At 43.0% G+C, this 21,246-nt stretch overlaps 1 protein-coding gene across 5 annotated transcripts in view; it reads left to right on the top strand.

Annotated features, from left to right (window-relative positions):
- Positions 1–21,246, top strand: part of Cog7 (component of oligomeric golgi complex 7) — a 94,951-nt gene that overhangs the window by 29,156 nt on the left and 44,549 nt on the right. For all 5 annotated transcript variants that reach the window (XM_063226660.1, XM_063226659.1, XM_063226658.1 and 2 more), the window contains exons 8-9: positions 13,707–13,834; positions 14,756–14,910. In XM_063226660.1, coding sequence (XP_063082730.1) covers positions 13,707–13,834; positions 14,756–14,910 — 283 coding nt within the window. The remainder of the gene's footprint in view (positions 1–13,706; positions 13,835–14,755; positions 14,911–21,246) is intronic.

Here is a 21,246-nt window from a genome sequence, read left to right as displayed (position 1 = left end):
CCTTTTTCTTCCTTTGTGGGGCTTGGAGTCTTTCTTATCAATCGCTCCGGTACCCACAGTGGTTCCTTTTCCTGTGGGGACACACAAACCGCGCCTCGGTTCCAGCTGACCACTGGATCCGGGCCCATCCACTGTCCCGTTAGGACATCCTTCCACTTTACCCATCCTTTGTTGGCGGGAGAAGGGCTACAATGCTCCATCGCCGGGGAGCGATCATTGCAGTTTTGATTCAAAAAATTATATGTAAACAGTGCCATGGATAGTCTTGCTTTTGGGGTCAGGCTGTGGCCTATTCCCCCTTTTTGTTTTGTTAAGATGTTTTTGAGGGTTTTATGGGCTCTCTCAATGATGCCCTGTCCTTGTGGGTTATAGGGGATTCCATGTTTTAACTGGACTTGCATGGTTTCACAAAATTTTGCAAAAGATTTCCCAGTGTATGCTGGGCCATTGTCTGTTTTGAGATGTCTGGGTTTTCCCCAGGCTGCCCATGCTGCCAGGCAGTGGTTAATCACATTAGACACCTTTTCCCCTGTTTCCGCTGACGCAAAGATTATATGAGAGCAGGTGTCTATGGAGACATGAACATACTTTAGAGAACCAAACTCTGCCACATGAGTGACATCCATCTGCCAAATGTCGCCGGGGGTCAACCCCCTAGGGTTAACTCCGACTGACACTACAGGCGAATGGGTGTCACATGAGCCACAGAGTCGCACAATGTCGCGTGCATCTGCTCTGGGGATATGGAATGTATTGGCAAGAGTCCTGGCATTAACATGAAATTTGTCATGAAATTGACGGGCTTGTTCCAGTGGGGACAGTATATTGAGAATCCATAGCGGGCGAGTAGCCGCATCCGCGGCCGCATTGCTCTGCACCATGGGCCCCGGTAGGTGCGTATGTGCTCTTATATGAGTGATAAACACTTTATGGTGTCTACTCGTGAGCAATGCCTGGATAGATAAGAACAAGTTTGTTACTTTAGAGGTTGGCTTGATTGGGCCCGCAGTTTCCAGGACCTGTAGGGCATTAACAACGTATTTCGAATCAGAAACAATATTGAGGGCCTCTGAAAATTTTTGGAGAACTGTTTGTACAATCAACAACTCTACCACCTGTGGTTGATCTGGTTCAAACTGTATGGTAACCGGAGACTTACCTGAGACTACATAGGCCCCTATCCCGGTTTTCGACCCATCAGTATAGATAGTTGTTGCATGAGCAAGAGGTGCGGAGGCGGTGATCTTTGGGAATATCACCGGATGTTGAGTAACAAACTGTAGTATGGGGTCCTTAGGAAATTGATTATCTATATCCCCGGGGAACACGCATCTCAAGATGGTCCAAGTATCCAGGCAGGCGGTCAGGGTCTTTATCTGAGAAGCAGTATAGGGCACCCGAATGGCATAAGGCGGGGAACCAAGATGTTGGATCGCTCTACTGTGCGCCTCCAATGCCAGAGAAGCAACTGATTCCGGGTAGTGTTCAATGACCTTGGCAGGTGAGACCTTAGGGTGCACCCACAGGAGTGGTCCCTTTTGCCAAATCACCGCCGTGGGCTGACATCTGGTCTGCAGCAAGCAGATTTCGAAAGGCTGTCCTGGGTCAATCCTCTGTAAAGTAGCTCTACTTATGGCCTTTTCAACCCTCTCTAAGGCAACCCTGGCCTCTGGGGTGAACTCTCTGGGGGAGGCAATGTCCGGGTCCCCCTTCAAGAGATCAAACAGAGGCTTTAAGTCAGAATTGGAGACATGTAAGTAAGGTCTGACCCAGTTTATATCTCCTAATAACTTCTGCATGTCATTTAAAGTGGTGAGATTATCCGTTCTGATGGTTACCTTCTGCGGAGAAACCAGAGTAGAGGAGAGTTTGGCACCCAAGTAGGTCACCACTTCTCCCCTTTGAATCTTGTCAGGGGCAATGTTCAAGTTAGCCTTTCTCAGGGCCTTGACCAGTTGGCCTAACATATCTTCTAACATTTTTGTTTCCTTTGCACTGATAAGCAGGTCATCCATATAATGAACGCATCTAATCTTGGGGAAGGCTTTTCGTATAGGGGTCAGCAAGGAATCCAAATAGATTTGACACATAGAGGGACTGTTGGCCATACCCTGAGGTAGGACCACCCATTCGTATCTGAGATCAGGGCTCTCCTGGTTAACCGTGGGCAGGGTGAAGGCAAATCGATGGGTGTCTTCTGGATGCAGGGGAATAGAGAAAAAACAATCCTTAAGGTCTATGACATAGACTGGCCAATGTCTTGGGATCGCTGAGAGTGCCGGAAGCCCCCTTTGAACTGCCCCTAAGGGTTGCATCTGCGCATTGATCGCTCTCAAATCATGGAGCAGCCTCCATCTGCCTGATTTCTTCCTGATGACAAAAATGGGGGTATTCCATGGGGAAGTCGACGGCTTTAAGTGTCCAGCTTGAAGCTGGGTTTTTATTATTTCCGTTAGTGCTGAGAGCTTCTCCTTGGGCAGGGGCCACTGAGGTACCCAAACTGGACTTGGGGACTTCCAAGTGATTTTAATCGGGGTGGGTAGGAGAACTTCTTCAGTGGCCCCTAGAAAAAACCCAGGCCATGTCTGCCTTCCTTCTTCTCCATAGGTACAGGGGAAGTCTGGCCCTGTAGGGCAGAGCCCAAGCCCTTGCCGGGGATATACCCTTGATTCTTAAGCATGCCCTTGGCCTGAGGAGAACAATTGGATGTAAGGGTGACGTCCATCTGGGTAAGGATGTCTCTCCCCCACAGAGACACTGGCAGTTGTAGGACAAAAGGCTGGAAATGACCCTGGTGGCCTTCCTCATCACACCAAGGCAGGGTTATGGCACTAACCTGAGGAGCTGTCACCATCCCTAACCCTTGAAGTGTGTTGTCTGCTGTATTTGTGGGCCAACTAGAGGGCCAGTCCTTCTTAGAGATGATAGACCGATCGGCCCCAGTGTCCAAAAGCCCTGTAATTTTTCTCCCATTTATTCTCAATGATAACATGGGTCTTTTGTCAAGTGTCAAATGCAGCCCTTCGAAAATCCCCGACCCCGCGCCTGGTCCCCTACCGCCCCTGATCCTCTGCTGAGAGGGGAATTTTCCGTGAAGGCTGGGGAGCAACAAAAGCTGCGCTATCTTATCTCCCTCGTTAATGACCAGAGTTCCGTTAGGGGATCGGACCAGAATTTTTATGCGGCCTGTGTAGTCAGAATCAATGACTCCGGGGACAACAATGAGACCTTGCAGGGCAGCTGAAGCTCTACCCAACACCAGTCCAACTGTCCCCTCAGGCAGCGGTCCACAACATGGGGTTTCTACGATTTGGGTACCCAATTCAGGCGTTAGTATGAGTCTGGTGGTGGCACAGAGGTCCAGTCCTCCCGAGCCGAGCGTGGCTCTTGTGAGGTTTGGCTGTCTCGAGGGGACATTCTCAGGGTCTGGGGGCCCACTCCTTGGAGGGGCCCCCTCTGGCTGTTTTTTGTCTCTGATAGCTGTCTGCCACTCAAGCGGTTTCCGTCACTATCAAAGATGGAACGACAGTCCTCAGCACGGTGAGCTCCTTTCCGGCAGCGCCTGCAAATCTCCCCTCCCCCTTGGACGGATCCGCCGGAGCGATTCCTTTGGGGGCACTCACGCTTCAGATGCCCTAGCTTTCCGCAAGTGAAGCAGGCGCCTCCTTGGGGCCTCTCTCTGGCCTTTATTTTGTTATTGGTAGCCGCTGCGAGCAGGGCGGCCACACCTGCGTTGGAAAGGGGGCCCCCTATCTCCCTGCAAATTCTTATCCAGGTGTTTAAGTCCTTGTTCTTATGTGGTGCGATTGCTGCCCTGCATTCTTTAGTACATTGTTCGAAAATCAGTTGCTTGACCAGTGGTAGAGCTGTCTCCTTACTAGGGAAAATCTTTTCTGCTGCATCTTGCATTCTAGCCACAAAATCTACAAATGGTTCTGCGGTGCCTTGAACTACCTTAGAGAGGCATGCGGATGCGGTCCCAGAGCCGCTTACCTGTTTCCAGGCTCGCATTCCAATAGTATTGATCTGCTCGTAGACTGCACTGGGGTACTGCGTTTGATCTTCAGCATATTGCCCCTCCCCCGTTAACATGTCTCTGCTCCATCCCCTATGACCCCCGGCAGCATTCCTCTCTGCCTGTTCTGCTGCGTACTCAGCATACCAAGCCCTCCAATCCAGATAGCTGCCAGCTGGAAGGCAGGCCTTAGCCAATTGGGCCCAATCCCCAGGCGTAAGGGGAATAGAGCAGAGATTTTCTAGTATTGCCACCGTGTATGGAGCTTCGGGGCCAAAAGTCGTGACCGCGCTTTTCAACTCTTTTATCTGCTTAAGGTCAAAAGGCTCCCACACATTCCTACCCTGGCCTGGGGCAACTTGTATGGGGTACACTCCATAGGGGCCCACGTCTATCCCTGGTTCCGGCATCCTTGGTCCCGCCCACCATTTAGAACGCCAGAGCGAGCCATGGAAGTATCTTGAACCCCGAGGCGGCTCAGCATAGGACGGTGGCGATGGGCGGGGACCGATAGTAGCCGCCAGTCTCCTAACCTCACTCTGCGCCCCCTGGTGGCACAGTTCCTCACGGCGCACCGCCTCCAGAAATAGGTCCCAAGGTGGGGCCGAAGGTAATTTCTCCTGTCGCCAGCAGGGGTCAGCAGAGGGTTTCTCTTTTTCTCCCTCCGCGTCCCCCATTGAGATGGCGCGGAGCTCGCGTCGGAGACCCCCGTAGATGCTTTTCCTGGACTGTGCTTCTTCATAATAGGAATCAGACGAGTCCGATTCCTCCCCCCTGGGGTCTTCCTCCCGAAGGGAACCTTCCCTAGAGTTTTCAGCTTTCGCCCGTTCGAAGGCTTCTCTCACCTCTTCGATACCTGCACCATGGACAGCGGGCGGGAAACCCTCGTTTTCCTTCTCTAAGCAGGTATGTATCATCTCCCACAAGGGGCGAACGGAAGGGGATAAGTCCCCGCCGAGCTCGGCAGAGGCCAGATCCCCCCCCAACCTCTCCCATGAAGGCAAAGTCAAACGTCCCGTGGGTAGGAACCACGGGGCTATCCGGTCAATCTCGGCAATAAACAGCTCGAGAGTGGCACGACTTACCCCAAGATCTTTTGTTTTTAACAGTCTCTTAAGGGCCTTGGCTAAATCCCCAGCCTCTTTGCTCGGTAATTGGCCCATATTCTATCAAAAGATACCCTCGGGTGGCTAAGATCTGCTCACCTCGATACCTGGCGTATGTACACCAGGGGAGTTAAGAAACTTGCCCTGTAGGTGCGCGCCACCCAGGGCCCAGGCGTACTCCCAACTTACCTGGCCGACGACCTCTGCCGTGTGGTAAGCCAAAAGCGGTCTGTCTCTGCAGTACGGGGGTGATCAGCTCCCCGTACGGGCCACCAAAATGCGCCGCGCGGCCTCTGAACCCCTGACCGGCAGGGGAACTGACTCACATGACACACCAGAATGCAGAGACAGAGGTCGCGTTTATTGACTCTCCACACAGGTCGTCCCCGGAACGTTCCTCCCTGATCGGACTCGGGGCTCTCTCTGTTGAGTAACCCCGCGTAGTCCTCCACTCTCTATGGTCTGCGTGTCTTCTCTTCCTCTCTACCTCCTGCTCTGTCCTTATATCTATAGTCCTGTCCTATAGGGTAACAAGGCGTGGCAAAGTCTGATTGGGGGACATCAGCTGTAGCTAGGCAGAAGCTGAGGGTAAGAATACGGAAGTAGGAAATGGGCGCCATCTTGGCATCATTCGATGGGAGGGGTAATCTACTGAAGGCTTCGCTCTTTCCTACAGGCCTCATCTGCTTAGGCAGGTCCTCTGGCTCGGCTCCCGACAGTAAGTATTCCTTCCTCCCTTCTCTGGCTTGCCTTCACTAGCTCTTTTTGAAGTTTGTGGGGTCTAAATTTGTTTGCCTTTTCTGATGACTGGGTAGAAACAGAAGGAATTAATCTTTTCCTCTTCCACACATGTGAAAGCTGTGTGCATGGAAGAATTGCCATCGTGGAAACAATGTTTTAATGTATTTGTCCAGCCCCAGTACTGCCTAGGTACTCGGTACTCAGGCGAAGGTTGTGCCATAGTATAGAATGTAAAAGAGGCTTAACTGGGAGGTGGGTAGAAATGGTGACAGCGAGTTGGCAGCATGTGTCACTGGGAGGCTGCTGTCTTTCTTTCAAGTCATAAACCTCAGGTGACTGAACCTTAAAAGTAAATTTCAAAGAACACGTTGGCTAGAAGAAGTTTGTGAAGCGTTTCAGGGGAGGAGATTGTATGTTAGGATTGAAGGTGGCTGCAGGGAAAACAGGCTTTCCCCATGACCAACTGGAATGAAAACAGTCTTTATTCCCAGGTAGGTAAACAGTTCTTATTCTGTTTCCTAGCTGTCTTCCGTCAATGTGAGAAGCATCATGCATTTTTAAGTAACATAGACCTCGTGATACATACTGCCATCAAATCAGGAAACAGCTTGGGAAAGCCTTGTTCAAGCCAGGAGGCTGCTGTGTGTTACTAACTGTGTTTATTTAATAGTTATTTTCTTTAATTACACTTGTGGGTAATCGCCTATACATTCCAGGGAGTGTGTTTATTGATGATTCATACATGTCTTGGGCAGTCTTGGGTCAGGTCTCAGTTGTGGGAGGGGAATGGGGATATGAGTGGCTTCCAGAGGACCTCAGTGGCCTGGTCCAAGAGACTGAGGATGGTGCAGACTGCGTGCTCCTGGAGCAGAGTGGGATGAGGTGGCACAGGGAGGAAGTTGTGTTCCTCTCTTTGGAGACAGGCTTTTGTGAAGACCCAAGAGTGAGTCAGAGATGCGTTTTGTTGTCAGCCATAGCAGTTTAAATATTTGACAGTTCCGTTTGAGGTTTTGCAAAAGATTTTTTCTTAGCCAGGCATAGTAGCACATATTTGTCATCCCAGCTCTTGAGAGACTGAGGCAGGAAGATCACTGCAAGTTTGAGGCCAACCTGGGCTACACAGTGAGTTCAAGGCCATGCTGAGCTACATAGTGAGACCCTGTCTTGAAAAAACAAAAAGCAAAACATAGAGGTTTTCTTTTTTTTTTTTTAACTGAAAGAAACTTCGGAAACATACATGAAAATAAAAATAGGATAGACATGATTCATAACCTTATCACTCAGCCAGTGGCAATATTCTACTACATTTCTTCCCAGTTATTCAAGTGTAAATATACATAGTTTACAAATATTAATAAAAACATTGAACATATAATACATATATAATATGTAAAAATATACAAAATATTCCTGTATTATGTGTATATGTTATAATCTAATCACAATGTAATATACAAAATATTATTGAATATTGGTGGTGTACAATTTTGTAATCCCTTTTTTGCTCAAAATAACATGTCTTGTCTTATTGTCATTAAATATTATCCTATACTGTGATTTTTATTGTTGTTGTTGTTGTTGTTTTTTTTTGTCTTTTTCCTTTTTATCGGTACCGGGGATCGAATTCACAACTGCCTGCTTGCAAGGCAGGCGCTCATGCTGCTGAGCTAAATCCCCAGCCCCCTATACTGTGATTTTTAACAACTGCTTTATAGTATGACTTATACTTTTTAAACACTAATGTAAGACTATTATGAACTATCTTGCTAATAATTATTATTATTTTTATTTTGGTACTGGGCATTGAACGTAGGACCTTGCATTTGCCAGGCAGATATTGTACTGTTGATCTGTATCCCCAGCCCTTACTCATTAATTTTTTTTTTTTAAATCGGTACCAGGGATTGAACTCACGACCACGCTCTTGCAAGGCAGGTACTTATGCCGCTGAGCTAAATCCCCAGCCCCAAGTTATTAATTTTTTAACACAGCTCTGATTGTTTCTTAGGATAAGTTTAGAATTATAGTAGCTAAGAAATGAACATTTTAAAGAAATGAACATTTTTTCATATTGCTCTTTCTGCCCTCCTCTGCCTGTTTTTTTGTTTTGTTTTTGAGACAGGTCTTACTATATATCCCAAGCTGGCTTTGAACTCACTGTGTAGTCCAGGTGGCTTTGAATTTGTGGTGAACCTCCTAACTCAGCCCGCTGAGATTGGGATTACAGGCAGATACCACCCTGTCTGACTGTGCCTATTTTTGATCTGTTGTTTGTGCACGAGGGTATGAATTCTCCCATGTCCTCACCAGCACTAGGCTATTTGTTCTTCATGGTCAGGTTCTTAGAAAATGAATGACATCATTTTAGTTTTTTACTTTGGTTGTTAGCAACTTTGGAAACTATATTATAAAAATTACATGTATAGGCCATGTGTGGTGATACAGGCCTATAATCCCAGCACTCAGGAGGCTGAGGCAGGAGGATTGCTGTGTGTTTGAGGGCAGCCTATGCTACAAAGTGGATTCTAGACCAGCCAGAACTGCATATTGAAACCCTGTGTCTTAGTTACTTTTTACTCATTGCTGAGATAAAATACCTGAAGCCCAAAGTTGGGAAAGGAAAGGTTTATTTCTTACAATTTTTGGAGGTTTCAGTCCATTCTCAGTTAGCTCCAAGGCAGACTGGCATGGCTGGGCTGCAGTTCGTGCAAACAACAAGGCAGAAACCACAAGAGAGCAAAACACGCCTTCTTCCTGCCATTACATCACATCCTGGTTCCACCCCTAGGCCAGTGTAGCACTCACACCCCCAATCCAAGCGCTAGACAATGAACCAATCACAAACGCACAATTCAAATGCATGAGGCCTGGGGGTCACTAACATAAACCGTGACACCCTGTCCTCAACAAAGAAAAAAGGCCAAAAAGCGTTTTTTCTGTTATTTTAATAGTTAATATATGTACATGTTATAATTTAAAATGTGTAAAAATTTTACAATAGAAAGTGAAATTTAAAAATAATTTACATTGATTTTAGACTTTTTTTTCCTTTGGTACCGGGGATTGAACTCATGACTGCATGTTTGCAAGGCAGATGCTTATGCTGCTGAGGTAAATCCCCAGCCCCCTAGGTTGATTTTATAATTAATGGGCAATGCATATTTATTATACAACTTACTGAACATGAAAGGCAGGCAAAAAAATCTTAAATTTGCTATCTAGAAACAGCATTTTGATTGTATGTGCAGATTTTGTATATGAATGTGTGTGTACTTAAATGTGTTTGTGGTAAGGTATTTTGTTATCATTATCACACTCAAGAAGCTATGCTGATTCCATATTGTCGTATCTTGTAATCTCTATTAAGATATTCTGGTTCCACAGATATCTTTTTTTTCTTTCCTATGGTACTGAGGATTGAACCTAGAGCCTTTGCACTGAGTCCTGTTCCAGACCTTTTCTTTTCTTTTTTTTTTTTTTGTCTTTTTCATTTTTATCGGTACCGGGGATCAAACTCACGACCGCCTGCTTGCAAGGCAGGTGCTTATGCCGCTGAGCTAAACCCCCAGCCCCTCCAGACCTTTTCTAATTTTTTATTTTTAGACAGGATCTTACTAAGTCACTGTGTAGCCCAGGCTGAGCTCAAACTTGTGATCTCCTGGAGTGTAGGAGTTACTGATGTGCACCCCACATCTGGCTCCATAGGTCTCTAACTGCTGATGACCTCTGCCTTCAGCTGTGATTCATACCTTGCATTGAATTATTCTATCTCTTTTAATCTAAAAGTCACTTCACCTATGTTTTGTCTTTCATGACACTGACTTTTTTTTTTGATACCAGGGATCGAACTCAGAATTGCATGCTTGTAAGGCAGGTGCTTATGCCACTGAGCTAAATCCCCAGCCCCTGACACTGATATTTTTTAAGAAGATGAGTAGCTATTCTTGTGGAAATTCCCACTTTCTGGAATTGCCCAGTTCTTTCCTTATTGTTAGATTTATAGCAAGCATTTTTGGCAGAAATATTGCATTGATATTGATGCATACTTCCCATTGCATCATGTAAGAAGACACAGAATATCTAATTGTTGGTAACATGATAGGTTAATCATTTGGTAAGTGTATCTGCCAGAACTCTCTATTAAATATTCTGTGGGATGATGCTATGAACTCTGGAATATACCATTCCCCAAGAAACATATACCCAATGATTTTAGCATCCATTGATAATCCTTGCTTGAGTAAACTTACAATGCTGATTATAAAATGATGATTTTCAATTCTAGCATTCTTTTGTAAAGAAAATATCTCTCGGGGCTGGGGATTTAGCTCAGCGGCATAATCGCCTGCCTTGCAAGCAAGCAGTCGTGAGTTAGATCCCTGGTACCAATAAAAAGGAAAAAGACAAAAAAAAAAAAATCTTTCTTTCTACTTCTTTAGTATTACTATGAATTCATTGATTCTTTAAAAATTATTCATTGTGTTATGATTCATTGTTACCATTTTTTTATTTTTGTTTTTTATTGTCCAGGTCCTTGTAATAAACAACATCCCCAGCTGTCTTTTTTTTGTTTGTTTGTCTTACACAGTTGCCCAGCTGGGCTTATAGTAATGATCCTCCTGTTCAAGCTCTCTAAATTTTGGGATTACAGGCATGATGCATCACTTGCTTAGTTTACCAGTTTTTCATTTTTTTTGTCTTTAAAATTTCTTTTTATTTTAAAGAAGATACAATCATGCAGAATAAAGCCAATAAAAACAAGCTATAAGAACACAGGATCTCAAGATAATAGGAAATCAACAGAGACTACCATAATACCTCTTGTTGTCTTCAGAATAGCTACCCACACCATCAGACACAGGAAAATCAAACAAAACAGAAAAGAATATAGAACCAATAAAAATAGAACAATGGAAACAATAAAGGACTTCAAAACAAGATAATAGTAAATCCAAAATAGCTACCATAATAGATCTTGTTATCTTTGAAATAGCTGCCCATGCCATCAGGTATCATAAAATCAAACAAGACAAAACAGAATAAAACCAAACCAAACAAAATAATGAAGATGATACAGATCTTAAAACAAGATAACAGAGAATTAACAATGGCTACCACCTTTAGAAGGAGATCCCATAGATGCTGCATTGTGTATTGTTATCCTCTGAATAGATGATTAGACTACCAGCTTTAGGCCTGCAAAGTCAGTGAAACACTAAATACTACAAGCGTTAAGTTATATTTTACTTCAGTAGCTATCATCTCAGCCTCTGTTTCTCTGTACCAGCCTGTCACTACTGGCTGGGAAAAGGGAGGAGGACCTTGGCTCTTCTTGCCTCCTAGCCCATGCACTGAGTGGGTTTGGTGTCTGGTTGTCTTCCCTGTGGCCCACACATGGCACTTTATCAGAGGAAGTGGCTGGCTTCTTGTTCTCTTTCCCATGACCCACGAATGGTGCCAACTTACAGGAAAGGGCTAGCATTTAGTTCCTCTTCTCTGTGGTCTGTGCGTGGTGCCAACTCAACAGAAAGTGGCTGACTTCTTATTCTCCTCCCTGTGGCTTACGCATGGCACCCTTTTTGTCTTTTTGAGGCAGAGTACCATTATGCAGTTCAGGCTGGCCTCAAACTTATAGCAGTCTTCTTGCCTCAGCCTCCCAAGTGCTGGGATACCATTCATTCTGATGTCCAAATTATTTCAGATTTTGGCTGTGATTGCTCCTTCAAGCTCTCTCTCATATCTTTTTGTACCTGTCTGTTTTTGAGTTGTGCCTTGGGGCTGGGGATTTAGCTCAGCGGCATAGGCACCTGCCTTGTAAGCAGGCCGTTGTGAGTTCGATCCCCGGTATCGATAAAAATGAAAAAGACAAAAAAAAAAAATTGAGTTGTTCCTTGCTTTTTGTCACACAATATTCTAAGAGTACCTTGTAACTTCTTTTGCTCAGTCCTAGGGTCAGCATTTCCCAATAAGATTGGTTTCTTCTAGTGGAAAATGATGTGTAGAAACCAAGATCTGGGCACCAAGGGCGCTCATTATTGCTGAGCTCATTATTGCTCATTATTGCATTATTACTTCTAGGCTGTTTTGGTGGGCACACTCATTTTTAAAAAATTGGACAGTTTACACTGATGCTTTCCAGTTAAATCCAGAACTATAAGATTTTTACTTCTTTTACACTTATTTGGATCATCTGTGTCCTGCACTGAGAATCCTGGTTCCCTCCTCTGTGTGTGTGTGTGTATGTGTTTGTGTGCACGTGTGCGTATGTGCTATTATTTTTTATGACTGCGTTCTGGATAGGTCAAAATATATCTGTTTTATTCATTCAAGCACAAATGGACTAGTACTAGTATTTGGGCTATTGAAGGTGCAGTGCTGAACATAAAAAGATGGTTCCTGCTCTCCTAGAATGGCTGTTCCAATGGGAGTTAAACAGTCACACTAGTGAACATATAATTACAAAGTCAGACAAATAATTTGAAGAAAAGCAACTGGTTCTAAGCCTGTATATACAAAGATAATTGAGTGTGGTGGAGTCATGATGAGTATTGAAGGAGGAAGAGGGGCAGGAGAGAGAGGAAGGTCAGTTCTGATGGAGGGATCAATGTGGGACCAGAAGAGAGAGCAGGGTGCTTTCTGGAACTGAGATATGACTTGAGACTTGGCAAAGAATGAAGGAAAACAAGACTGAAAAAGCAGTAATAAAAATTACTCGTGTTTACTGAGCACTTATCACTTGCTAGGTGAATGTTATTTTACCTGGTCTTCATGAAAGTCTTATAACATTGTTGCCGTTGTCATCCTTATTTTATTTCTGAAGAAGAGGGATAGAAAAGTTAAGTCCTTTGGTCTAGTCCTGTACCTGGGGCCTTTCTTCTTCTGTGGTGCTGGGGATGGAACCGAGGGCCTCTCGGATGCTAGGCACGCTCTCAACCCCTGAGCTCCACCCTCAGCCCAGCCTTCCTCTTGATTGCCACCATCTTATACGTGCTGAGGTGAAGCAACACAGGGCTGCGCAGGCTCTAGAAAAGATTTTGGGAAGTCCCTGGTAGTTACGTGACCAGGTTTCTGTTGGGGAATAGTTTTCTGTCTTGAATGTAGAGGAGATTGGAGAGAAGCAGAAGGATGTAAGGAAATTGGCTAGACTGTTATATTTACCCGTACCCTGTTCAGATTTTCAAAACTCTGATCCTGACAGTGATTCTGTGAACATCCTTCAGTGTACACTGCATATTTATTGATTTCTTTGAGATAATTCTTTTATGTTGGATTGCAGTGCCGTGGAATATGGGCATTTACATTTTGGCTGCAAACGTGTTTTAAACTGGTGTGTAACTGAACAGACATTTTTGGAATCCCAATGTATGGGCAATCTTGTTTTTTCAAGTCTGTGGTATACTTGGAATGGAAAATGTTCCTTCTAGAGAGCCTTTTCTGTTTAATACTACTTTTTCAACGTGACCCTGGCAAGAGGTTTCATTTGAAGAGATTCTTTTTTTTTTGTTGTCTTTTTCATTTTTATCAGTACTGGGGATCGAACTCACAACCACCTGCTTGCAAGGCAGGTGCTTTCATTTGAAGAGATTCTTAACTGTGATGGAATGGTGGGGTCGAGGAGGCTGGTGTCTATAATAGTACTTTAAGCTAACAGTGCACAAAGCCTGAGTTTATTCAGATGTTTACTGAAGTGATGGTTGAAGAGCTTCCACATATGATAAAGGTGGATTAAACAAGTGTAATCACCCTTGGAAAAATTCTGGTAGAGTTCCTCATGCCAATTGCATTCTAGCAACCAATTTCAGATTCTTTGTTCACTGTTGTTTTAAATTTCTGATTCCTTACAGATGAGCACAACATGGTGAAAGTTGTGGAACTGGTGGATGCCGTGTATAGTCCTTATAAACCCTACCAGCTGAAATATGGTGATATGGAGGAGAGCAACCTTCTCATCCAGATCAGCGCTGTGCCTTTGGTAATGTCACAGTACTGCCATGACCAACTTAGGAAGCCTGTGTGCCAGGTCCTTGGCCAACTCTGGCAGGGGTTGGGGACTAGGATCAAGTGTACCAAAAAACAGGCAAACAAACAAAACAAAAAGGAGAGGGAGGACCTTAAATGCCTCATTGGGTCTTGCAATCCAAATGTAAGATGACACAACAAATATGCTACTTAGTTTCTATTTAAAATCCTCAATAAAAATCCAGCAAAATAAAATCCTTAAACTTAGGCACAATAAGTTGCCTCTTTGATTTAGTAATTTCTTATTAGGTGATCTTTTGTTTAAGGAAGATACGGGAATAGGCATAGGAACATGGCATCCATGGGTTATGCTGTGTGGGTACCAGGAAGATCTGTTTCAAATAGTATTTTGTTTTCAAGTCGTTTAAGGCTTCTAGCATGAAATGAGTTGACATGTAAGAACTGTTGCTGTGGTTGAAACCTGCTGCCTCTGACCATTTTCACATTTTCTAGGGATGTACCCACAAAGTCTGTTCTACTTCAGTTGCATTCTTCCCCTGAAAGAAGCATTTCTTTCCCACTGCATTCTTTGGGAGTGAATGATGTGGGGAATTCGAATTCTACCTCAAGAGCTAGAGGGCAAAGTAATCTTATTAATCAGAGTAAGAGGAAAGAAGTGAAAAATAGAAGGATGAACTAGACTTGGGTCCTACTTTTCTGTCAAGAATTAATTTCCGTGGTGTCACTGACCACGTAGGTGTCCTCTTTCAGCTTGGGCTCTAGAAGAACTGTTACAGCTGGGGACAGTGTTTCTAATATCTCATTCAGTGGTTTTACCACAGACTAGAGGGCTCGGAGGTTTCCCGATCTTAATGTTATCTCTCCAGGGTTCTGGAGTCCGACATGGCTTTTGCTTGTTTGCCTCTGCCGCCAGGAGCACGGTGAAGTGATCGACTGTGTGCAGGAGCTGAGCCACTCTGTGAGCAAGCTCTTTGGCCTGGCATCTGCAGCTGTTGACAGATGTGCCAGATTCACCAACGGCCTGGGGACCTGTGGCCTGCTGACAGCCCTGAAGTCTATCTTTGCCAAGTAAGCCTCGGGAAGTGGGAGAAGGGCCACCCACATTGGAGAGCTGCATCTGTCCCAGAAAAAATACGAGTCCTCTGCGTTCCTGCTGTGAACTCTTGAGAAGCACACCTGAGCCCAAAAGTGTGCTTTTTAGATGTTTATGCAGTGAACCTTGCAAAACTGGAACATTTGAAGCAACCCACATGTCTATCCACTAGACAGTGGCTAAATAACATGATAAATTCATAGGAAGAGATCATGTGTTTCAAAGCATTAATTAGGGGGGCTGGGGATTTAGCTCAGTGGCATAAGTACCTGCCTTGCAAGTAGGCAGTCATAAGTTCGATTCCTGGCACCGATAAAAGAAAAAAGATATCAAAGCATTAATTAGATCTACACATATGAACATAGTTAGATCAGAAAAACATGGTCAAGTAGGAAAAAAAGCACATTGCAATATAAGATTATATAGAAAGAATGTACAAAAATTGCAGTATATTTTCTTTTTTTTTTTTTTTTTTTTTTCCTTTTTATCGGTACCGGGGATCGAACTCATGACTACCTGCTTGCAAGGCAGGCGCTTATGCCGCTGAGCTAAATCCCCAGCCCTGCAGTATATTTTCTATAGCAGAGTTCAGCAAACTTTTTCTGCAAAAGGCTAGAGAGAATTTTAGACTCTGTGGATGTACGCTCTAATAGAGACCTCTATAATACAAAAATAGCCATAGACAGTGTATAAATGAATGGGTGTGATTATTTTTCAACAAAATTAAAAAACCAGGAATGTGGCTCTGTTGCAGATTTTTTTTTGCTTTTAAATGCTTTAAAATAATAGTTGCTGGCAAATTATAGTTCATAGGTTACATCTGACCTGCTATCTGTTTTTTATTTTTTTCATTTTGAACCCCATGGCCTTTATACAAGCTACGTCCCCAAACATTTTTTGAGACAGGATCTCACTAAGCTGCTATGTTGCATAGGCAGGTTGGGCTCAAACTTGTGATCCTCTTGTTGCAGCCTCCCAGAGTTTTGGAATTACAGTACGTACCATCATGCCTATCCGCAATCTATTTTTATAAATAAAGTTTATTAGAACACGGCCATACTCATTCACTCAGCTGTGTTCTTTGAATCCCTCCTCTTCATGAAGATAGAGCAGACTTGAAATTCAAAAATATTTACTGTCTGGACTTTAACAGAAAAACATTTGTTGAGCCTTTGGTTAGGCAATGCATTCACAGCAGTAGTTATCTTTAGAGAAATGGAAAAAGATGAATGGTGGTCATAGGGAAGCTTTCTTTCTTTCTTCTTCTTCTTTTTTTTTTTTTTGGCAGTCCTGGTGATTGAACTCAGGGACTTGTCCATACCAGGGAAATGCCTACCACTGAACTACTCCTCCAGCAACTTTCTTTATTTTTGATTTTTTAAGTCAGTAAGTACAAATTTGTATTTCTTGTGTTATTAAAATATGAAGTAAAAAGAAATGTAAACATCATGCTAAGTAAAAGAAGCCAAATGTTAAAGACCATTTTATATCATTTCATCTATATGAAGTATCCAGAACTGGGACATCTATAGATGGGAGAAGAAAAGCTTTGTGTTTGCCTGGTGGCAGAGGAATTTAGAGGAGAAGGAAGACTTAGAGGAGTCTTCTTGGGATGCTGAAAATGTTCTAGTTATGATGATGGTTATACAATTCTGGGAATATTCTAAAAACTCTCGAGCTACATTCTTTAAAATAGGTACATTGTGTGGTGCATGAATTACAGTATATCATGATAAAGCCATTAGTGTAGGACTCAGGAGTATAGCCTAGTGTTAGAATGTGTGCTTAGCATGCATGAGGTTCTGGGTTCAATCCCTAGGGCCAAATGAATACATTCATACATACTGTTACAGAAAAGAAAGAAAAAGAAAAGAAAGGGAAAGTTAAAATATGTTTTGTCAAAAGAACAAAAATGGTGTATGACTGGCTTCTCTGACTTACATAACTGAAGTGTGAGAGTCTCAGGAGGTTGTGTGTTCCAGTGTTCCAGTTTCTAGCTTATAGACAAGTGCACTCTTACACTCTCCAAGGGGCCTCCCTCTGGGAGTTGTTCCAAATTGGAGTTATGTCTCAAGAACTCTCTTATTGAACTGATGCTGTTTTGCTGTAGGAAATTTAGGGAGTGCTTGTCATTCCAGAAATACCAGCTCACCTCTGTAACCTATAAGGGTTGTTGGGCCCACAGCTCTCCAGCATGTCTGTGGCCTTCAAACCTGGGCTGCTGGGTAGGAGCAGTATTAAGGACTGGAGGAATGAGCCAGTAAGCTCAGGTATGTTTCTGTAGAAAGAGAAGCATCAGCAGTAAGCCTAATCAGATCAAGTTTCATCTCCTTTCTTTTCCATCAACATTTTTTGAATGAAAGCCATTTTTTTCTTGAGATCTAGAAATTTTATTATAAAATACCAGAAATAATGCTTTTAGAAATAATCCCTTCATGTGAAAAAGATATTAAAAACTTTGAGGCTTCCTCCTTTGCTATCAATTTTTAGTCTTCTCAAAAGTAATAAGTTTTCAGCATTTTGCTAAATTTTAGTTCTGGTAGTTCTTCTTCCTAAACTCTTAGAAAGATTTCTGTTTGTTTACCAACTTTATTGCCTCTCAGCTCTTAACTATGAAAGGTGAGGTCTTGAACTTTCTTTTTTAGTTTCAGTACAGAGATCAAACCCAGGGTGTTACTAAACATCTTCAGACCTTTTTATTTATTTATTTTTATTTAAAGAATGACAAAACAAAACAGAAAACAGGTAGAAATAGTACATATTTTCAAAGAAAAGAAATAAACTAATAAATCACTAGTTGATGTATACATATTGTCCCCCCACAAATTGGTGTTCAAAATACCAAAGTGGAACATATAAATAGGAATTCAACCAGGGAGACTACAAACAGTTCTGTTCAACTATCCAACAAAAACTTAAGTAATATGGCTATCAATCCTATACACTTAGACATGTACACATTTATCCATATCTTCATTTATGTTGAGACCTAACAAAATTTATTAGATTAAAATCATTCTGAACAAAGATTAATAATATTGCTGGATTTCACATCATAACACTCTGGAATCAGCTCTGGGTACTGTAGTGCCTCTTTCTTTCCTTCAAAGTATTTGTTCATTTCATCATGTGTCATAAGATCAGTTCTCATAAACTGTTTATAGGTTTTACGCAAGCATGAGTCTTAACATGTATTTCTACCCTTTATGTATAAGAGGGAGAAACAGAACAAAGCAGGACAGAACTAAACATATTCCTATAGTCACATAAAACTAAAAAGACATATAAAACTGCTATATAAGGAGTTCTACCATGATCACTGTGCTGTTTCTTGTTATCATCAACAGAATTGGCTATATCATCAGATAAAGTGTAATTGAATATATCAGTACATAATAGAATTAATAGAAATACAACTTTGTAGATAGTATAGGGCTACAAAAACAGGTAGTAATCAAATCAGAATGGATATTGTGGTGAATCATTGTCATTTTCAATATAGTTGTCTATACTCCTCAACTTGATACCAGCAACCTATCTGTATTGAATAAAATCTGTCAATAATAAGCAGCAATCAAACAAGTCAGATTTAATAAGATCAGTTATGATACAACAGTGTAAGTCATACAGGGATCCTGATTGAGTTAATAGGAAATTAAAGATGACCACTGTGCTATGTCCTGGTATCTTCAGGACAGCTGTCTATGCCCTGAGATCCTGTTGTGCTCTTTTTCCGTCATTAGTTATCTGTCTTCTTCATTTCGCTTTTTGTTCCGTTCGTTGGGACCTCTCTGCCACTGTTCCTGAAATCCTTGTGCTTTTCTCTCTCTTTAGAATGTCCTGTAGTATTCTCTGTAGAGTTGGATTGTTTGTACTCCTGCTTCTTCATTCACATTCTTTATTCTTAAGTTATAGATCCTCTTGTCATCTTCTAGCCTTTGTATTGTTACTGCTTGTTTTCTTGTTATTTTTAAGGTGTTTTTTCTTTCATGTTCTCACATTACAAACCTGCCCTCCAGTTCGGATAATCTATCCTTAGTTTCTTTCAAGCTATTATGCCAGCTTTCAATAGAGTTTTTAGTTTCCTGGGAATGTCTTTGAACCTGCTTCATGTATTCTATGTTTTCTCTATTTTCTCCATCAAACAATTATCCCCTTTTTTTGTTCTTCCATTCTACAATCTGTTTTTTCTTTGGAGGTGCTTAGCATTTCTTTAATTATTCTATTTATATCTAGCTGTACTTGGTTAAATACTTCACTTTTGAACTCGTCTATGAGGTCCTGGAGACAATGCTTTATATCTGTTGGTGCCGTGCCTGATATTGCATGTTTTCTGTCCTCATTCTCCTTTGCATTTACTTTTTCTGGATCAGTGTTTTCAGGATTGGGGACTGAGGACCCTTTCTTGGTGCCTCCTCTTCTCATATTTTTTGTTCCTTCCATATAGGCGTATATAGGAGGCCCAGTTTCTTTCTTTGCCAGTTTCAGTTTGTCTGAAGCCCACTGACCAGGTGGTCCCGCCCACTGCAGTGTTCTAGGAGGTACAGACCCACGCAGCCTATGTTGGGCCCACCCCTCCAGGTCAACCTACTGAAGGCTTCACGGAGTTAGGGTGCACTGTCAGGCATAGGGACTTGGTTAGGGCTAGCCTATTTGGCCTCAGTCTGTGATGTCACCCAAGTCAAGTGCTCCCCACCAGTGCTGCTTGAGAGGGGAATCTGCAGCACCCTGTTCCGACCAGTCTGCCTGGTCCCAGAATGTCATCTGCTGGAGCCTCTTTGTCTATGGAAGGGTTTTTATTCCCCTCATTCACCACAGGTCAATGCAGGGTTCCCCACCAGCTCTGCTCTCAATTTGGTTCACTGATTCCCACTCGTCTCCCATGAGTTGAAACTAGCGGGCTATCCTGGCTGCACCAACTCAGGTGCAGCAGCGGCAGGGTATTCAAGCTGTGAGTTCAAGTGGCAGCACCGAAACTTTAGCTGTTCCAATCATAGCACCGGGACTGTATTTTTAATTGGTTTCTCTCAGCTTAGCTCATTCCTGGGTTGGCAGGGTTTATCTTCCTCTGTTTGTGGCTCCCCATGCTGTATTATTTTTGGAATCTAAGTTGGCTATCTCAGAGAGCCTCTGTAGCTGCTGTTATCTATCCGCCATCTTTTTCAACCCCCAGTCCTTTTTATTTTTTATGGTATGTCTTAGTTACTTTTTGCTCATTGCTGAGACAAAATACCTGAAGCCCAAATTAGGGAAAGGAAAGGTTTATTAATTATAGTTTTTGGAGGTTTCAGTCCACACTCAGTTGGCTTTAAGACAGGTGGGCATGGCTGGGCCGCGATTCATGGCAGCCGCCAACAACAAACAGGAACCAGCAAAAAACAAGACACACCTTCTTCCTGCCATTACATCACATCCTGGCTCCACCCCTATGTGGGTGGAGCACTGACACCATCAATCCAAGCACTATACAGTGAACCATCACAAATGAACAATGCAAACTCATGAGGCCTGGGGGCCACAGACATAAACCATGAAATGGTGTGTTTCACTAATTATCTTAAGTTGCTCGGGCTGGATTTGAATTCATGATCCTCCTGCCTTTGCCTCTCAGAGTTCTAGAATTATAGGGATCCCTGGCTTTGAGCCTTCTTAGGACTGTTCCTTTCTAAATCTCTTTATTAGACTTCTACCATTAGTTCTTTTGTCTATTATTTTGATTGCCTTGTTTTAAAAATAACACAGATCCACATTAAAAATTCAAACTATACATTAGAAATCAGGTCAACTTTTGAAGGGAAGATTTGGAAGTTAGCAAAATAGCTCATGTTTATAAAATTAGTCAGGGAAATTAGGTTGAACCACCATTCAGTGTTGTGGAGGGCTTCACTAAGAAAGACAGGTAGAGAGGGTGGAGCAGATTGGCCTGAGTGAAATCTGGGGGAAATGATAGAGAAACCAGCTGAGAGGGTGGATGCAGAGTCAGAGGTTTACAGCTCTGGTGGACACATAGAGTCTGGAGTTGGACTAGCCTGGGATCAGGGCCCGACCCTGGCACTTACTAGTCAAGGTCTTGGGCAGGTCACTGCTCCTTGGAGTCATTGATGATGATAATGTCTCCTTTACATGGTGGTTGTGAACATTAAGTGAAAGCATGTGATTAAAGTCTGTAACACAGCGACTCATATGGTTGATGCTTGGAAATGAGACAGAATTAGAAGGCTTAAAGATAAAATAGTGTGATAAGAGCTACACTTTTATCTGAGATTTCATGATAAACTCATTTTGAATTCTGGGCTAAAGGATAATGAAAT

The sequence above is a fragment of the Cavia porcellus genome, unplaced genomic scaffold (assembly GCF_034190915.1).
Source record: "Cavia porcellus strain 051 isolate PalLab524CR breed Dunkin Hartley unplaced genomic scaffold, mCavPor4.1 scaffold_16, whole genome shotgun sequence".
NCBI classification, from domain to species: domain Eukaryota; kingdom Metazoa; phylum Chordata; class Mammalia; order Rodentia; family Caviidae; genus Cavia; species Cavia porcellus.
This window is presented reverse-complemented; position numbering and strand designations above follow the sequence as displayed.